General features: G+C 44.6%; 1 protein-coding gene across 1 annotated transcript in view; it reads left to right on the top strand.

The window, feature by feature from the left end:
- The first annotated feature begins 600 nt into the window (after positions 1-600).
- The window catches only part of LOC120053515 (sodium-dependent phosphate transporter 2-like), a 34,610-nt gene continuing 16,752 nt past the window's right edge, over positions 601-18,458 (top strand). The window contains exons 1-5 of the mRNA XM_039000651.1: positions 601-1,056; positions 4,933-5,073; positions 6,606-6,691; positions 6,912-7,008; positions 8,007-8,126. Of these exons, the coding sequence (XP_038856579.1) occupies positions 765-1,056; positions 4,933-5,073; positions 6,606-6,691; positions 6,912-7,008; positions 8,007-8,126 (736 nt within the window). The 5' untranslated portion in view covers positions 601-764. The remainder of the gene's footprint in view (positions 1,057-4,932; positions 5,074-6,605; positions 6,692-6,911; positions 7,009-8,006; positions 8,127-18,458) is intronic.

Below are 18,458 nucleotides of genomic sequence, written 5' to 3'. Positions count from 1 at the left end.
TTATAGCAGCTGACAGCAAAGGGCCTTGTTATGGTGGAGAGAGAGGGTGTTAATATGCTACTCCTAACACTGAACACATAGCTCACATCTCGTTCCCCACACACTAGTCTTTTTATAGCCCCAGTCCAGCTAACAGGGATGATTTGATTCTTTTAAAAGTATGGACCATGATGCAATTATTTCCTATTGTGGCTGGCTATCGGAGCTGTCCTCTGCTTACACACACACACACCCTTCAGTGTGCTCGCGTTAATCAAAGACTGCACCTCTCATCCACCTCGTTTCATTAGATTCATTGGTAGGTGTTGGGGGGGGACAGTCACTCTGATTGGTTGGTGTTGGGGGAGCAGACATTCTCATTGGTCTGTTGTTGGGGGGGGGGGGGGGGGGGTCTAACCTAATCATGACCTCTAACCTCTCTTTTCTTTGTGTGTTTGTCAGGTGAGGGACGTGTGTAGACGGGACTGTCTCAGCTCTGAGTCATGGAATGCCCCCTCCGTCCGCCACTAGCCGCCTCCTCTCCACAGACTGACTTCCAGACGCTGAGTTAGCGACACACTGCTCCCCTCCAACTGAACACAACCAGGAAGGGGACGAAGTCACAGCAGAGCTTCGTACGCACAGAGGAAGGGATTTACAGCTCTACTCCCAACGCACCAACAGCTAGCTGCTTTTAGCTGAGTTGGGTAGGTTGAGTTGGGTAGGTTTTTCTCCTGTCTGTCTTGTTTTTTCTGTGGATTTGGGATTTTTGATCGAGAGTCAAGATGGTGGATTTACAAGAGTACCTGTGGATGGTGATCCTGGGCTTCGTCATAGCCTTCATCCTGGCCTTCTCTGTGGGGGCCAACGACGTGGCAAACTCGTTCGGGACGGCGGTGGGGTCGGGGGTGGTGACGCTGAAACAGGCCTGTATCCTGGCGTCCATCTTTGAGACGTTGGGTTCCATGCTGCTTGGAGCCAAGGTGGGAGAGACCATACGGAAGGGCATCATAGACGTCAACCTATACAACGAGACGGTGCCTGTTCTCATGGCAGGGGAGGTCAGCGCCATGGTCGGTACGTATACCATTCATTGTGTGAGTGTTTCAGTGCTGGGGATGCATCGAGTCTGGGGGTGATCTGGGGATGCTACGAGTCAAATCAAAATCAAATTTTATTTGTCACATACACATGATTAGCAGATGTTAATGCGAGTGTAGCGAAATGCTTGTGCTTCTAGTTCCGACAATGCTGTAATAACCAACAAGTAATCTAACCTAACAATTCCACAACTACTACCTTATACACACAAGTGTAAAGGGATAAAGAATATGTACATAAAGATATATGAATGAGTGATGGTACAGAACGGCATAGGCAAGATGCAGTAGATGGTATAGTGTACAGTCTATACATATGAGATGAGTAATGTAGGGTATGTAAACATAAAGTGGCATAGTTTAAAGTGGCTAGTGATACATGTATTACATAAAGATGGCAAGATGCAGTAGATGATATACAGTACAGTATATACATATACATATGAGATGAGTAATGTAGGGTATGTAAACATTATATTAAGTGGCATTGTTTAAAGTGGCTAGTGATACATTTTTACATAATTTCCATCAATTCCCATTATTAAAGTGGCTGGAGTTGAGTCAGTATGTTGGCAGCGGCCACTAAATGTTAGTGGTGGCTGTTTAACAGTCTGATGGCCTTGAGATAGAAGCTGTTTTTCAGTCTCTCGGTCCCTGCTTTGATGCACCTGTACTGACCTCGCCTTCTGGATGATAGCGGGGTGAACAGGCAGTGGCTCGGGTGGTTGTTGTCCTTGATGATCTTTATGGCCTTCCTGTGACATCGGGTGGTGTAGGTGTCCTGGAGGGCAGGTAGTTTGCCCCCGGTGATGCGTTGTGCAGACCTCACTACCCTCTGGAGAGCCTTACGGTTGTGGGCGGAGCAGTTGCCGTACCAGGCGGTGATACAGCCCGACAGGATGCTCTCGATTGTGCATCTGTAGAAGTTTGTGAGTGCTTTTGGTGACAAGCCGAATTTCTTCAGCCTCCTGAGGTTGAAGAGGCGCTGCTGTGCCTTCTTCACAACGCTGTCTGTGTGGGTGGACCAATTCAGTTTTTCCGTGATGTGTACACCGAGGAACTTAAAACTTTCCACCTTCTCCACTACTGCCCCGTCGATGTGGATAGAGGGGTGCTCCCTCTGCTGTTTCCTGAAGTCCACAATAATCTCCTTTGTTTTGTTGACGTTGAGTGTGAGGTTATTTTCCTGACACCACACTCCGAGGGCCCTCACCTCCTCCCTGTAGGCCGTCTCGTCGTTGTTGGTAATCAAGCCTACCACTGTAGTGTCGTCCGCAAACTTGATGATTGAGTTGGAGGCGTGCATGGCCACGCAGTCGTGGGTGAACAGGGAGTACAGGAGAGGGCTCAGAACGCACCCTTGTGGGGCCCCAGTGTTGAGGATCAGCGGGGTGGAGATGTTGTTACCTACCCTCACCACCTGGGGGCGGCCCGTCAGGAAGTCCAGGACCCAGTTGCACAGGGCGGGGTCGAGACCCAGGGTCTCGAGCTTGATGACGAGTTTGGAGGGTACTATGGTGTTAAATGCTGAGCTGTAGTCGATGAACAGCATTCTCACATAGGTATTCCTCTTGTCCAGATGGGATAGGGCAGTGTGCAGTGTGGTTGCGATTGCGTCGTCTTTGGACCTATTGGGTCCGTAAGCAAATTGGAGTGGGTCTATGGTGTCAGGTAGGGTGGAGGTGATATGGTCCTTGGCTAGTCTCTCAAAGCACTTCATGATGACGGAAGTGAGTGCTACGGGGCGGTAGTCGTTTAGTTCAGTTACCTTAGCTTTCTTGGGAACAGGAACAATGGTGGCCCTCTTGAAGCATGTGGGAACAGCAGACTGGGATAAGGATTGATTGAATATGTCCTTAAACACACCAGCCAGCTGGTCTGCGCATGCTCTGAGGACGCGGCTGGGAATGCCGTCTGGGCCTGCAGCCTTGCGAGGGTTAACACGTTTAAATGTTTTACTCACCTCGGCTGCAGTGAAGGAGAGCCCGCAGGTTTTGGTAGCGGGCCGTGTCAGTGGCACTGTATTGTCCTCAAAGCGAGCAAAAAAGTTATTTAGTCTGTCTGGGAGCAAGACATCCTGGTCCGCGACGGGGCTGGTTTTCTTTTTGTAATCCGTGATTGACTGTAGACCCTGCCACATACCTCTTGTGTCTGAGCTGTTGAATTGAGACTCTACTTTGTCTCTATACTGGGACTTAGCTTGTTTGATTGCCTTGCGGAGGGAATAGCTACACTGTTTGTATTCGGTCATGTTTCCGGTCACCTTGCCCTGGTTAAAAGCAGTGGTTCGCGCTTTCAGTTTCACGCGAATGCTGCCATCAATCCACGGTTTCTGGTTTGGGAACGTTTTAATCGTTGCTGTGGGTACGACATCGTCAATGCACTTTCTAATGAACTCGCTCACCGAATCAGCGTATTCGTCAATGTTGTCAATGATGCTACGAGTCTGGGGGTGATCTGGGGATGCTACGAGTCTGAGTGATCTGGGGATGCTACGAGTCTGAGTGATCTGGGGATGCTACGAGTCTGAGTGATCTGGGGATGCTACGAGTCTTGGTCTGGGGATGCTACGAGTCTGTGTGATCTGGGGATGCTACGAGTCTGGGTCTGGGGATGCTACGAGTCTGGGTCTGGGGATGCTACGAGTCTGAGTGATCTGGGGATGCTACGAGTCTGGGTGATCTGGGGATGCTACGAGTCTGGGTCTGGGGATGCTACGAGTCTGGGTGATCTGGGGATGCTACGAGTCTGGGTCTGGGGATGCTACGAGTCTGGGTGTGATCTGGGGATGCTACGAGTCTGGGGGTGATCTGGGGATGCTACGAGTCTGGGGGTGATCTGGGGATGCTACGAGTCTAGGGGTGATCTGGGGATGCTACGAGTCTGGGGGTGATCTGGGGATGCTACCAGTCTGGGTGATCTGGGGATGCTACCAGTCTGGGTGATCTGGGGATGCTACCAGTCTGGGTGATCTGGGGATGCTACCAGTCTGGGTGATCTGGGTCTGGGGATGCTACCAGTCTGGGTGATCTGGGTCTGGGGATGCTACCAGTCTGGGTGATCTGGGTCTGGGGATGCTACCAGTCTGGGTGATCTGGGTCTTGGGATGCTACCAGTCTGGGTGATCTGGGGATGCTACCAGTCTGGGAGATCATTATCATTACGCTGTCTTGTAGTATTATACAGCTGTCTGACAACAGGTTGTTATGCTGTCTTGTAGTATTATACAGCTGTTTTTCATCCAATACGAAGGCTAACAAAAAGCTATTTTCTTGAACTGTGTCTGAACCTAACTGACTCAGCCAGCAGCGTTACCACCCTGCATCCCACTGCTAGCTTACTTCTGAAGCTAAGCAGGGTTGGTCCTGGTCAGTCCCTGGATGAGAGACCAGATCCTGCTGGAAGTGGTGTTGGAGGGCCAGTAGGAGGCACTCTTTCCTCTGGTCTAAAAAATATCCCAATTCCCCAGAGCAGTGATTGGGGACATTCCCCTGTGTAGGGTGTTGTCTTTTGGATGGGATGTTAAACGGGTGTCCTGACTCTCTGAGGTCATTAAAGATCCCATGGCACTTTTAGTAAGAGTAGGGGTGTTAACCCCGGTGTCCTGGCTAAATTCCCAAGCTGTCTGTCATACCATCATGGTCACCTAATAATCCCCAGTTTACAATTGGCTCATTCATCCCCCTCCTTTCCCCAGTAACTATTCCCCAGGTCGTTGCTGTAAATGAGAACGTCTTCTCAGTCAACTTACCTGGAGAAATCAAAAGTTTCTATAATTTTTCAGGCCAAATCTTATAGTTTGTACGACCACCCCCCTCCCTCTCTGTCTCTCTCACTCCCTCTCTATCTACAGGTTCGGCGATTTGGCAACTCATCGCCTCGTTCCTCAAACTACCCATCTCCGGGACGCATTGCATCGTGGGTTCGACCATCGGGTTCTCCATGGTGGCCATTGGCACCAAGGGCGTACAGTGGATGCAGCTGGTCAAGATTGGTATGTCAATGACTACGTTACCCAGCCTGCTCTGCATGGGGTTTACTATCAATGACTACATTACCCAGCCTGCAGTTGGTCAAGATTGATAATTATTTGTTTATTAGGATCTCTTTCAGCCCACCACTGGCTAGTCATCACATGACTCAGTCTATTATGACTACATTACCCAGCCTGCAGCTGGTCAAGATTGATAATTATTTGTTTATTAGGATCTCTTTCAGCCCACCACTGGCTAGTCATCATATGACTCAGTCTATTATGACTACATTACCCAGCCCACCACTGGCTAGTCATCACATGACTCAGTCTAATATGGAACCTAGCCCTCTCTGTGTGAGTTCCAATCTCTTATAGACCCTCTAGCCCTACCCCTGATGGATTGGGCATGTGCCTACATTACCCAGTCTCTGGTGGATAGGATGACTCTCTGACTACATTACCCAGCCTGCTCTGGGTACAGTTCATTGTTCTATGACTACATTACCCAGTCTGCTCTGGGTACAGTTGTCTGTTTGACTACATTACCCAGTCTGCCTTGGGGTAGGGCTGACTGTCTATGACTACATTACCTAGCCTGCTCTGGGGTAGAACTGACCGTCGATGACTACATTACCTAGCCTGCTCTGGGGTAGGGCTGACTGTCTATGACTACATTACCTAGCCTGCTCTGGGGTAAGGCTGACTGTCTATGACTACATTACCCAGCCTGCTCTGGGGTAGGGCTGACTGTCTATGACTACATTACCCAGCCTGCTCTGGGGTAGGGCTGACTGTCTATGACTACATTACCCAGCCTGCTTTGGGGTAGGACTGACTGTCTATGACTACATTACCTAGCCTGCTCTGGGGTAGGGCTGACTGTCTATGACTACATTACCTAGCCTGCTCTGGGGTAAGGCTGACTGTCTATGACTACATTACCCAGCCTGCTCTGGGGTAGGGCTGACTGTCTATGACTACATTACCTAGCCTGCTCTGGGGTAAGGCTGACTGTCTATGACTACATTACCCAGCCTGCTCTGGGGTAGCGCTGACTGTCTATGACTACATTACCTAGCCTGCTCTGGGGTAGGGCTGACTGTCTACGAAAACTACCCAACAGGAGTAGTTAATTAGCGATGACGTGTACCTCATTCAGTCTGCTCAGGCAGGAGTAATTATTCAGGATACACGGTGACTTGTACCTCATTCAGTCTGCTAAGGCAGGAGTAGTTATTCAGGATACACGGTGACGTGTACCTCATTCAGTCTGCTAAGGCAGGAGTAGTTATTTAGGATACACGGTGAAGTGTACCTCATTCAGTCTGCTCAGGCAGGAGTAGTTATTTAGAATACACGGTGACGTGTACCTCATTCAGTCTGCTAAGGCAGGAGTAGTTATTTAGGATACACGGTGACGTGTACCTCATTCAGTCTGCTCAGGCAAGCTAGGATCAATGACCTATCAGAATTGATGCTCTCAAACATTACCTATTACCTATTACCTATTACATTACCCAGCCTGCCTCTTCTTTCCCTGTTTTCTCCAGTTGCATCCTGGTTCATCTCTCCCCTACTGTCAGGAATGATGTCAGGGTTCCTCTTCTTTCTTATCAGACACTTCATCCTCAATCAGGTGGGTTACCGGTAGTCACATTATTAGTAGTGTGTGTGTGTGTCAGAGGTGGCTGGTCGTAGGAGCTACAGTATAGGAGGAAGGGCTCATTGAAATGTTTTGACTCCTATCCATGAATTCAATTCCAGCCATTACAATGAGCGTCCTATAGCTCCTCCCACCAGCCTCCTCTGGTGTGTGTGTGTGTGTGGTTTTGACCTGTGTGTGTATTTGTCTTTAGGATGACCCGGTGCCCAACGGTCTCCGTGCCCTGCCAGTGTTCTACGCCTCAACGATAGGCATCAACGCCTTCTCCATCCTTTACACAGGAGCACCATGTAAGAACTAGGACTGAGGCTAACCCTAACTTAGCCTTTTACACAGGAGCACCATGTAACAACTAGGACTGAGGCTAACCCTAACCTAGCCTTTTACACAGGAGCACCATGTAAGAACTAGGACTGAGGCTAACCCTAACTTAGCCTTTTACACAGGAGCACCATGTAACAACTAGGACTGAGGCTAACCCTAACTTAGCCTTTTACACAGGAGCACCATGTAAGAACTAGGACTGAGGCTAATCCTAACTTAGCCTTTTACACAGGAGCACCATGTAAGAACTAGGACTGAGGCTAACCCTAACTTAGCCTTTTACACAGGAGCACCATGTAACAACTAGGACTGAGGCTAACCCTAACTTAGCCTTTTACACAGGAGCACCATGTAAGAACTAGGACTGAGGCTAACCCTAACTTAGCCTTTTACACAGGAGCACCATGTAACAACTAGGACTGAGGCTAACCCTAACCTAGCCTTTTACACAGGAGCACCATGTAAGAACTAGGACTGAGGCTAACCCTAACTTAGCCTTTTACACAGGAGCACCATGTAACAACTAGGACTGAGGCTAACCCTAACCTAGCCTTTTACACAGGAGCACCGAGTAACACCTGGGACTTAAGAGGGGCACCTCACCTCATCTTTATACTCAGCACAATACCAATGTCTACATGGTGAAAACTGGGATTATCTACAATTGTGTATATATTTTTTGTTTTTTTATTTAAATGTGTGTGTCTCTCTCTCTCGTTCTCTCTCGCTCTCTCTTGCGCTCGCTCTCTCGCTCTTCTCTCTCGCTCTTCTCTCTCGCTCTCTCTCTCTCTCTCTCTCTCTCTCTCTCTCTCTCTCTCTCTCTCTCTCTCTCTCTCTCTTCTCTCTCGCTCTTCTCTCTCGCTCTTCTCTCTCGCTCTTCTCTCTCTCGCTCTCTCTCGCTCCCTCACTCTTTGCTCTCTCTCTCTCGCTCCCTCACTCTTTGCTCTCTCTCTCCCTCTCTCAGTGCTAGGTCTGGAGATGTTACCGGTGTGGGCTATAGCTCTGATCACGCTGGCAGGGGCTCTGGTCTGTGCTGCCGTGGTCTGGTTTGCTGTCTGCCCCTGGATGAGACGGAAGATAGCAAGTATGTATTACCAGTCAGCCCCTGCCCCCTGTCCCTGTCCCCGGCGAACTCAGCACACAATGTGCCTCTCTGAAACGAAACAACCTCTGCCAACCAATGTGTTCTTTCATCACCACTGGCCCAAAGTAAAACTAGCTTACTGGACAGAGCAAGTTATCTAAGCTTCTTGTTGGTTAGGGAAATTAGTTTTTTTATTTGGGTCTGTTTCATGGTTAGAATTTTGTTTGGTAGTGAAGGTTAGGATTTTGTTTGGTGGCGAAGGTTAGGGTTTTGTTTGGTGGTGAAGGTTCGGGTTTTGTTTGGTGGCGAAGGTTCGGGTTTTGTTTGGTGGTGAAGGTTCGGGTTTTGTTTGGTGGTGAAGGTTAGGGTTTTGTTTGGTGGTGAAGGTTAGGGTTTTGTTTGGTGGTGAAGGTTAGGGTTTTGTTTGGTGGTGAAGGTTAGGGTTTTGTTTGGTGGTGAAGGTTAGGGTTTTGTTTGGTGGTGAAGGTTAGGGTAACACATGTTTAGCAGATATTACTGCGGGTGTAGCGAAATGCTTGTGTTTCTAGCTCCAACACTGCAGTAGTATCTAACAATACACAACAATACACATTCATCTAAAAAGTAAAATAATGGAATTAAGAAATATTAAGACGAGCAATGTCGGACTCCGGAGTATAAATATATATATAGACAGTATGTGGATGGAATATATAGTATGTCTGTAGAATACGTGGATAGAATATATAGTATATCTGTAGAATACGTGGATAGAATAGTATATGTAAAGCAATAGTTGAGTAGGATGGACTTGACTAGAATACAGTATATACATAGGAAATTAGTAAAACATTATGTAAACATTTATTGTTTCATGTCTATGTACATACAGTAGGCAGCAGCCTCTAAGGTGCAGAGTTGAGTACTGGGTGGTAGCCGGCTAGTGACTAAAGTTCAGGGCTGAGTACTGGGTGGAGGGCGGCTAGTGTTGACTATTTTACAGTCAGATGGCCTTGAAATAGAAGCTTTTTTTCAGTCTCTCGGTCCCAGCTTTGACGCACCTGTACTGCCTCGGTCTGCTAGATGGTAGTGAGGTGAACAGGCTGTGGCTCGAGTGTCTGGGGTCCTTGATCTTTTTTGGACTTCCTGTGACACCGGGTGCTGTAGATGTCCTGATGGGGAGGCAGTGTGTCCCAGGTGATTCTTTGGGCAGACCGCACCACCCTCTGGAGAGCACTACGGTTGCGGACGGTGCAGTTGCCATACCAGGCGGTGATACAGCCTGACAGGATGATCTCAATTGTGCATCTGTAAAAGTTTGTGAGGGTTTTAGTTGACAAGCCAAATTTCTTCAGCCTCTTGAGGTACTGTTGTGCCTTCTTCACCATACTGTCTGTGTGGGTGGACTATTTCAGATTGCCAGTGATGTGTACGTCGAGGAACTTGAAGCTTTTCACCTTCTCTACTATATTGATCAAAGTCACCTTGTCCTAGAGAGATTTACACGGTTATCAAAACATCATGCAGTTGTAAGCCTACAGGAAACACAGCCCTTATTTTAAGTGTTTCTAAAATCCCCTATGGGGAAAAATGAATGGTGGAAAAAATCATTTCCCTGTTTGACTGCTAGGTTTTATGGGTATTATGACTCATACTGTGGTACTCTATAGGGACTAGCATGTCGGTTAAGGTGGAGGTGATATGATCCTTAACTAGCCTCTCAAAGCACTTCATGATGACAGAAGTGAGTGTTACGGAGCGATAGTCATTTGGTTCAGTTACCTTTGGTTTCTTGGATACAGGAACAATGGTGGACATCTTGAAGGAAGTGGGGACAGCAGACTGTGATAGGGAGAGGTTGAATATGTCCGTAAACACTCCAGCTACCTGGTCTGAGCTGGCAGCCTTGCGAGGATTAACACGCTTAAATGTCTTACTCACATCGGCCACGGAGAACAAGAGCTCACAGTCCTCTGAAGCAGCGGTGGGTCCGCGTTGGCGGCACTGTTTTCCTCGAAGCGGACGAAGAAGGTGTTTTAGCTTGACCGGATGCTTGTGTCTGCGACGTGACTGGTTTTCCCTTTGTAGTCCGTGATTGTCTGGAGTCCCTGCCACATACTTCTTGTGTCTGAGCCGTTGAATTGCGACTCCACTTTATCTCTGTACTGACGTTTTGCCTGTTTGATTGCCTTAAGGAGGGCATAACTGGACTGTTTGTACTTGATCATATTCCCAGTCACCTTGCCGTGGTTTAAAGCGCAAATGCTGCCATATAGCCACTTTTTGGGGGTTTGGAAAGGTTTTAATTGTCACGGTGGGAACAACATCCCCTATACACTTCTTGGTGAACTCAGTCACCGTGTCAGTGTATACGTCAATGTTATTCTCAGAGGCAACCTGGAACATATCCCAGGCCGCGTGATCAAAACAATCTTGAAGTAAGGATTCCAATTGGTCAAACCAGCATTGAACGGTCCTTACCACGAGTACTTCCTGTTTGAGTTTCTGCCTAATAGAAAAGGTGGAGCAGAATGTAGGCCTGATCTGATATGCCGAAGGGAGAGCGGGGGAGGGCCTTGTAGCCGTCCCGGAAGGGAGACTACCAATGGTCGAAAGTTGTTGATGCGCAAGTAGCACAGGCGATGTGTTGATTTGCTTTATTAAAGTCCCCAGCTACAATAAATACAGCCTCAGGTTGTGCGGTTTCCAGTTTGCGCAATGTCCAGTGTAGTTCTTTGAGAGCCGTCGTGGTATCGGCTTGACGGGGGAATATACAAGTCTGTGACGATGACCGAAGATAATTCTCTCGGGAGGCAATGCAGTCGGCATTTGATTGTGAGGTATTCTAGGTTGGGTGAACAAAAGGACTTGAATTTCTGTATGTTATCACAATCACAGCATGAGTAGTTCATCATGAATCATACACCTCCGCCTTTCTTCTTCCCGGAGAGTTCTTTATTCCTGTCTGTGCGATGTACTGAGAACCCAGCTGGCTGTATGGATGGAGACATTATATCCGGAGAGAGACACGATTCTGTGAAACAGAGTATGTTACTGTAACGGTTGTCCTCCTCCTCTTCGGAAGAAGAGGAGGAGTAGGGATTGGACCAAAGCGCAGCGTTGTGATATGACATGATATTTCTTAAAGCAAAGACGAAAACACGAAAATACTTCAATAACTTACAAAATAACAAAACGTACGTAGACAGACCTGACTTGAGAACTTACAATAGACGAAGAACGCACGAACAGGAACAGACTACATACATGAACGACAAAACGAAACAGTCCCGTATGGTGCAACATACACAGACACGGAAGACAATCACCCACAAACAAACAGTGTGAACAGCCTACCTTTATATGGTTCTCAATCAGAGGAAACGTCAAACACCTGTCCCTGATTGAGAACCATATAAGGCTAATTACCACTAACCTAAACATAGAAACACAAAACATAGAATGCCCACCCCAACTCACGCCCTGACCAACTAAACACATACAAAAATAACAGAAAACAGGTCAGGAACGTGACAGTTACAGTCCCTGATATCTCTCTGAAAGGGGATCCTCGTCCTGAGCTCATTTACTTTATCATCCAGGGACTGAATATTAGCAATGAATATACTCTGAAGCGGTGGATGGTGTGCACGCCTCCTGAGTCAGACTAAAAGTTAAGGTTAGTGTATTTAAAGGTTAAGGTTAGTGTATTTATCCCTGTATTTAGCGTCATCCATCATTATTTCAATTCTGACCAGTTTCCCAGTCCCTGCCGATGAATAACAGCCCCACAGCATGATACTGATACTGCCACCACCATGCTTTCCAGAAGTGACGCTTGGCATTCAGGCCAAAGAGTTCAGTCTTTAATCAGACCAGAGAATCTTGTTTCTCATGGTCTGGGAGTCTTTAGGTGCCGTTTGGCAAACTCCAAGTGGGCTGACATGTGCCTTTTACTGAGGAGAGGCTTCCGTCTGGCAATTCTACCATAAAGGCCTGATTGGTGGAGTGCTGCAGAGATGGTTGTCCTTCTCTAAGGTTCTAAAAACCTGTTTTCGCTTCGTCATTATGGGGTAGTGTGTGTAGATTGATGAGGAAAATTGTTTACTTAATCAATTTTAGAATAAGGCTGTAATGTAACAAACTGTGGAAAAAGTCAAGAGGTCTGAAACCTTTCCGAATGCACTGTATATACAGTTTGCTTTGTGTTCAGATTAGGTAGGTATGCATTTGGTTGGTATGTTCAGAAGGGTAAAGTAAGCTTCCAGTTCCAGTTCCAATTCTTGGTAAGCCTCATGAACTCTGAGCGTAATACCAGTAGGTATCATTGGACTATGTAGTAGTAGTGGGGTCTCTCTGTTTGACTGTATTCTTCCACTTTGAGCTTACTGAACACGACCGCGGCCTGAGAGAACTCTCTAGGTTAGAGGGTATACCTGAACACGACCGTGGCCTGAGAGAACTCTCTAGGTTAGAGGGTATCACTGAACACGACGTGGCCTGAGAGAACTCTCTAGGTTAGAGGGTATACCTGAACACGGCTGTGGCCTGAGAGAACTCTCTAGGTTAGAGGGTATCACTGAACACGACCGTGGCCTGAGAGAACTCTCTAGGTTAGAGGGTATACCTGAAAACGACCGTGGCCTGAGAGAACTCTCTAGGTTAGAGGGTATACCTGAACACGACGTGGCCTGAGAGAACTCTCTAGGTTAGAGGGTATCACTGAACACGACCGGGGCCTGACAGAACTCTCTAGGTTAGAGGGTATCACTGAACACGACCGTGGCCTGAGAGAGCTCTCTAGGTTAGAGGGTATACCTAAACACGACCGTGGCCTGAGAGAACTCTCTAGGTTAGAGGGTATACCTGAACACGACCGTGGCCTGAGAGAACTCTCTAGGTTAGAGGGTATCACTGAACACGACCGTGGCCTGAGAGAACTCTCTAGGTTAGAGGGTATACCTGAACACGGCCGTGGCCTGAGAGAACTCTCTAGGTTAGAGGGTATACCTGAACACGACCGTGGCCTGAGAGAACTCTCTAGGTTAGAGGGTATCACTGAACACGACCGTGGCCTGAGAGAACTCTCTAGGTTAGAGGGTATACCTGAACACGACCGTGGCCTGAGAGAACTCTCTAGGTTAGAGGGTATCACTGAACACGACCGTGGCATGAGAGAGCTCTCTTGAATTCAGTTGACAGTGGTAGTTAGTTGCGTCAACTTTTAGAATGTTTTATATTGTTTTAAATCTAGACATTCAGTAACATAGCATTGTTTAAATGTTTCCCATGTAATGTTAATGGGGTTCTAACATGGCTGTTATAGAATGTTGTAGTGTCATGTTAATTGGGTTCTAACATGGCTGTTATAGAATGTTGTAGTGTCATGTTAATGAGGTTCTAACATGGCTGTTATAGAATGTTGTAGTGTCATGTTAATGAGGCTCTAACATGACTGTTATAGAATGTTGTAGTGTCATGTTAATGAGGCTCTAACATGGCTGTTATAGAATGTTGTAGTGTCATGTTAATGGGGTTCTAACATGGCTGTTATAGAATGTTGTAGTGTCATGTTAATGGGATTCTAACATGGCTGTTATAGAATGTTGTAGTGTCATGTTAATGAGGCTCTAACATGGCTGTTATAGAATGTTGTAGTGTCATGTTAATGAGGTTCTAACATGGCTGTTATAGAATGTTGTAGTGTCATGTTAATGGGGCTCTAACATGGCTGTTATAGAATGTTGTAGTGTCATGTTAATGGGGTTCTAACGTGGCTGTTATAGAATGTTGTAGTGTCATGTTAATGGGGTTCTAACATGGCTGTTATAGAATGGTGTAGTGTCATGTTAATGGGGTTCTAACATGGCTGTTATAGAATGTTGTAGTGTCATGTTAATGGGGCTCTAACATGGCTGTTATAGAATGTTGTAGTGTCATGTTAATGGGGTTCTAAGATGGCTGTTATAGAATGTTGTAGTGTCATGTTAATGGGGTTCTAACATGGCTGTTATAGAATGTTGTAGTGTCATGTTAATGGGGTTCTAACATGGCTGTTATATAATGTTGTAGTGTCATGTTAATGGGGTTCTAACATGGCTGTTATAGAATGTTGTAGTGTCATGTTAATGGGGTTCTAACATGGCTGTTATAGAATGTTGTAGTGTCATGTTAATGGGGTTCTAACATGGCTGTTATAGAATGTTGTAGTGTCATGTTAATGGGGTTCTAACATGGCTGTTATAGAATGTTGTAGTGTCATGTTAATGGGGTTCTAACATGGCTGCTATAGAATGTTGTAGTGTCATGTTAATGGGGTTCTAACATGGCTGTTATAGAATGATGTAGTGTCATGTTAATGAGGCTCTAACATGGCTATTATAGAATGTTGTAGTGTCATGTTAATGGGGTTCTAACATGGCTGTTATAGAATGTTGTAGTGTCATGTTAATGGGGTTCTAACATGGCTGTTATAGAATGTTGTAGTGTCATGTTAATGAGGCTCTAACATGGCTGTTATAGAATGTTGTAGTGTCATGTTAATGAGGTTCTAACATGGCGGTTATAGAATGTTGTAGTGTCATGTTAATGGGGTTCTAACATGGCTGTTATAGAATGTTGTAGTGTCATGTTAATGAGGATATAACATGGCTGATATATAATGTTGTAGTGTCATGTTAATGGGGTTCTAACATGGCTGTTATAGAATGTTGTAGTGTCATGTTAATGGGGTTCTAACATGGCTGTTATAGAATGTTGTAGTGTCATGTTAATGGGGTTCTAACATGGCTGTTATAGAATGTTGTAGTGTCATGTTAATGGGGTTCTAACATAGCTGTTATAGAATGTTGTAGTGTCATGTTAATGGGGTTCTAACATGGCTGCTATAGAATGTTGTAGTGTCATGTTAATGAGGTTCTAACATGGCTGTTATAGAATGTTGTGGTGTTATGTTAATGAGGTTCTAACATGGCTGTTATAGAATGTTGTGGTGTTATGTTAATGAGGTTCTAACATGGCTGTTATATAATGTTGTAGTGTCATGTTAATGGGGTTCTAACATGGCTGTTATAGAATGTTGTAGTGTCATGTTAATGGGGTTCTAACATGGCTGTTATAGAATGTTGTAGTGTCATGTTAATGAGGTTCTAACATGGCTGTTATAGAATGTTGTAGTGTCATGTTAATGAGGTTCTAACATGGCTGTTATAGAATGTTGTAATGTCACGTTAATGAGGCTCTAACATGGCTGTTATAGAATGTTGTAGTGTCATGTTAATGGGGTTCTAACATGGCTGTTATAGAATGTTGTAATGTCACGTTAATGAGGCTCTAACATGGCTGTTATAGAATGTTGTAGTGTCATGTTAATGAGGTTCTAACATGGCTGTTATAGAATGTTGTAGTGTCATGTTAATGGGGTTCTAACATGGCTGTTATAGAATGTTGTAGTGTCATGTTAATGAGGCTCTAACATGGCTGTTATAGAATGTTGTAGTGTCATGTTAATGGGGTTCTAACATGGCTGTTATAGAATGTTGTAGTGTCATGTTAATGGGGTTCTAACATGGCTGTTATAGAATGTTGTAGTGTCATGTTAATGGGGTTCTAACATGGCTGTTATAGAATGTTGTAGTGTCATGTTAACGGGGTTCTAACATGGCTGTTATAGAATGTTGTAGTGTCATGTTAATGGGGTTCTAACATGGCTGTTATAGAATGTTGTAGTGTCATGTTAATGGGGTTCTAACATGGCTGTTATAGAATGTTGTAGTGTCATGTTAATGGGGTTCTAACATGGCTGTTATAGAATGTTGTGGTGTTATGTTAATGAGGTTCTAACATGGCTGTTATAGAATGTTGTAATGTCACGTTAATGAGGCTCTAACATGGCTGTTATAGAATGTTGTAGTGTCATGTTAATGGGGTTCTAACATGGCTGTTATAGAATGTTGTAATGTCACGTTAATGAGGCTCTAACATGGCTGTTATAGAATGTTGTAGTGTCACGTTAATGAGGTTCTAACATGGCTGTTATAGAATGTTGTAGTGTCATGTTAATGGGGTTCTAACATGGCTGTTATAGAATGTTGTAGTGTCATGTTAATGAGGCTCTAACATGGCTGTTATAGAATGTTATAGTGTCATGTTAATGGGGTTCTAACATGGCTGTTATAGAATGTTGTAGTGTCATGTTAATGGGATTCTAACATGGCTGTTATAGAATGTTGTAGTGTCATGTTAATGAGGCTCTAACATGGCTGTTATAGAATGTTGTAGTGTCATGTTAATGAGGCTCTAACATGGCTGTTATAGAATGTTGTAGTGTCATGTTAATGAGGTTCTAACATGGCTGTTATAGAATGTTGTAGTGTCATGTTAATGAGGTTCTAACATGGCTGTTATAGAATGTTGTAATGTCACGTTAATGAGGCTCTAACATGGCTGTTATAGAATGTTGTAGTGTCATGTTAATGGGGTTCTAACATGGCTGTTATAGAATGTTGTAATGTCACGTTAATGAGGCTCTAACATGGCTGTTATAGAATGTTGTAGTGTCATGTTAATGGGGTTCTAACATGGCTGTTATAGAATGTTGTAGTGTCATGTTAATGGGGTTCTAACATGGCTGTTATAGAATGTTGTAGTGTCATGTTAATGGGATTCTAACATGGCTGTTATAGAATGTTGTAGTGTCATGTTAATGAGGCTCTAACATGGCTGTTATAGAATGTTGTAGTGTCATGTTAATGAGGTTCTAACATGGCTGTTATAGAATGTTGTAATGTCACGTTAATGAGGCTCTAACATGGCTGTTATAGAATGTTGTAGTGTCATGTTAATGGGGTTCTAACATGGCTGTTATAGAATGTTGTAGTGTCATGTTAATGGGGTTCTAACATGGCTGTTATAGAATGTTGTAGTGTCATGTTAATGAGGTTCTAACATGGCTGTTATAGAATGTTGTAGTGTCATGTTAATGGGGTTCTAACATGGCTGTTATAGAATGTTGTAGTGTCATGTTAATGAGGCTCTAACATGGCTGTTATAGAATGTTGTAGTGTCATGTTAATGGGGTTCTAACATGGCTGTTATAGAATGTTGTAGTGTCATGTTAATGGGGTTCTAACATGGCTGTTATAGAATGTTGTAGTGTCATGTTAATGGGGTTCTAACATGGCTGTAATAGAATGTTGTACTGTCATGTTAATGGGGTTCTAACATGGCTGTTATATAATGTTGTAGTGTCATGTTAATGGGGTTCTAACATGGCTGTTATAGAATGTTGTAGTGTCATGTTAATGAGGTTCTAACACGGCTGTTATAGAATGTTGTAGTGTCATGTTAATGAGGTTCTAACATGGCTGTTATAGAATGTTGTAATGTCACGTTAATGAGGCTCTAACATGGCTGTTATAGAATGTTGTAGTGTCATGTTAATGGGGTTCTAACATGGCTGTTATAGAATGTTGTAATGTCACGTTAATGAGGCTCTAACATGGCTGTTATAGAATGTTGTAGTGTCATGTTAATGAGGTTCTAACATGGCTGTTATAGAATGTTGTAGTGTCATGTTAATGGGGTTCTAACATGGCTGTTATAGAATGTTGTAGTGTCATGTTAATGAGGCTCTAACATGGCTGTTATAGAATGTTGTAGTGTCATGTTAATGGGGTTCTAACATGGCTGTTATAGAATGTTGTAGTGTCATGTTAATGGGGTTCTAACATGGCTGTTATAGAATGTTGTAGTGTCATGTTAATGGGGTTCTAACATGGCTGTTATAGAATGTTGTAGTGTCATGTTAATTGGGTTCTAACATGGCTGTTATAGAATGTTGTAGTGTCATGTTAATGGGGTTCTAACATGGCTGTTATAGAACGTTGTAGTGTCATGTTAATGGGGTTCTAACATGGCTGTTATAGAATGTTGTAGTGTCATGTTAATGGGGTTCTAACATGGCTGTTATAGAATGTTGTAGTGTCATGTTAATGGGGTTCTAACATGGCTGTTATAGAATGTTGTAGTGTCATGTTAATGGGGTTCTAACATGGCTGTTATAGAATGTTGTTGTGTCATGTTAATGGGGTTCTAACATGGCTGTTATAGAATGTTGTGGTGTCATGTTAATGGGGTTCTAACACGGCTGTTATAGAATGTTGTAGTGTCATGTTAATGAGGTTCTAACACGGCTGTTAATGAATGTTGTAGTGTCATGTTAATGAGGTTCTAACATGGCTGTTATAGAATGTTGTAATGTCACGTTAATGAGGCTCTAACATGGCTGTTATAGAATGTTGTAGTGTCATGTTAATGGGGTTCTAACATGGCTGTTATAGAATGTTGTAATGT

Source organism: Salvelinus namaycush, chromosome 1 (genome assembly GCF_016432855.1).
Source record: "Salvelinus namaycush isolate Seneca chromosome 1, SaNama_1.0, whole genome shotgun sequence".
Taxonomy (NCBI): domain Eukaryota; kingdom Metazoa; phylum Chordata; class Actinopteri; order Salmoniformes; family Salmonidae; genus Salvelinus; species Salvelinus namaycush.
Note: the sequence above shows the minus strand (reverse complement) of the source record. Positions and strands in the feature narration are given on the sequence as shown.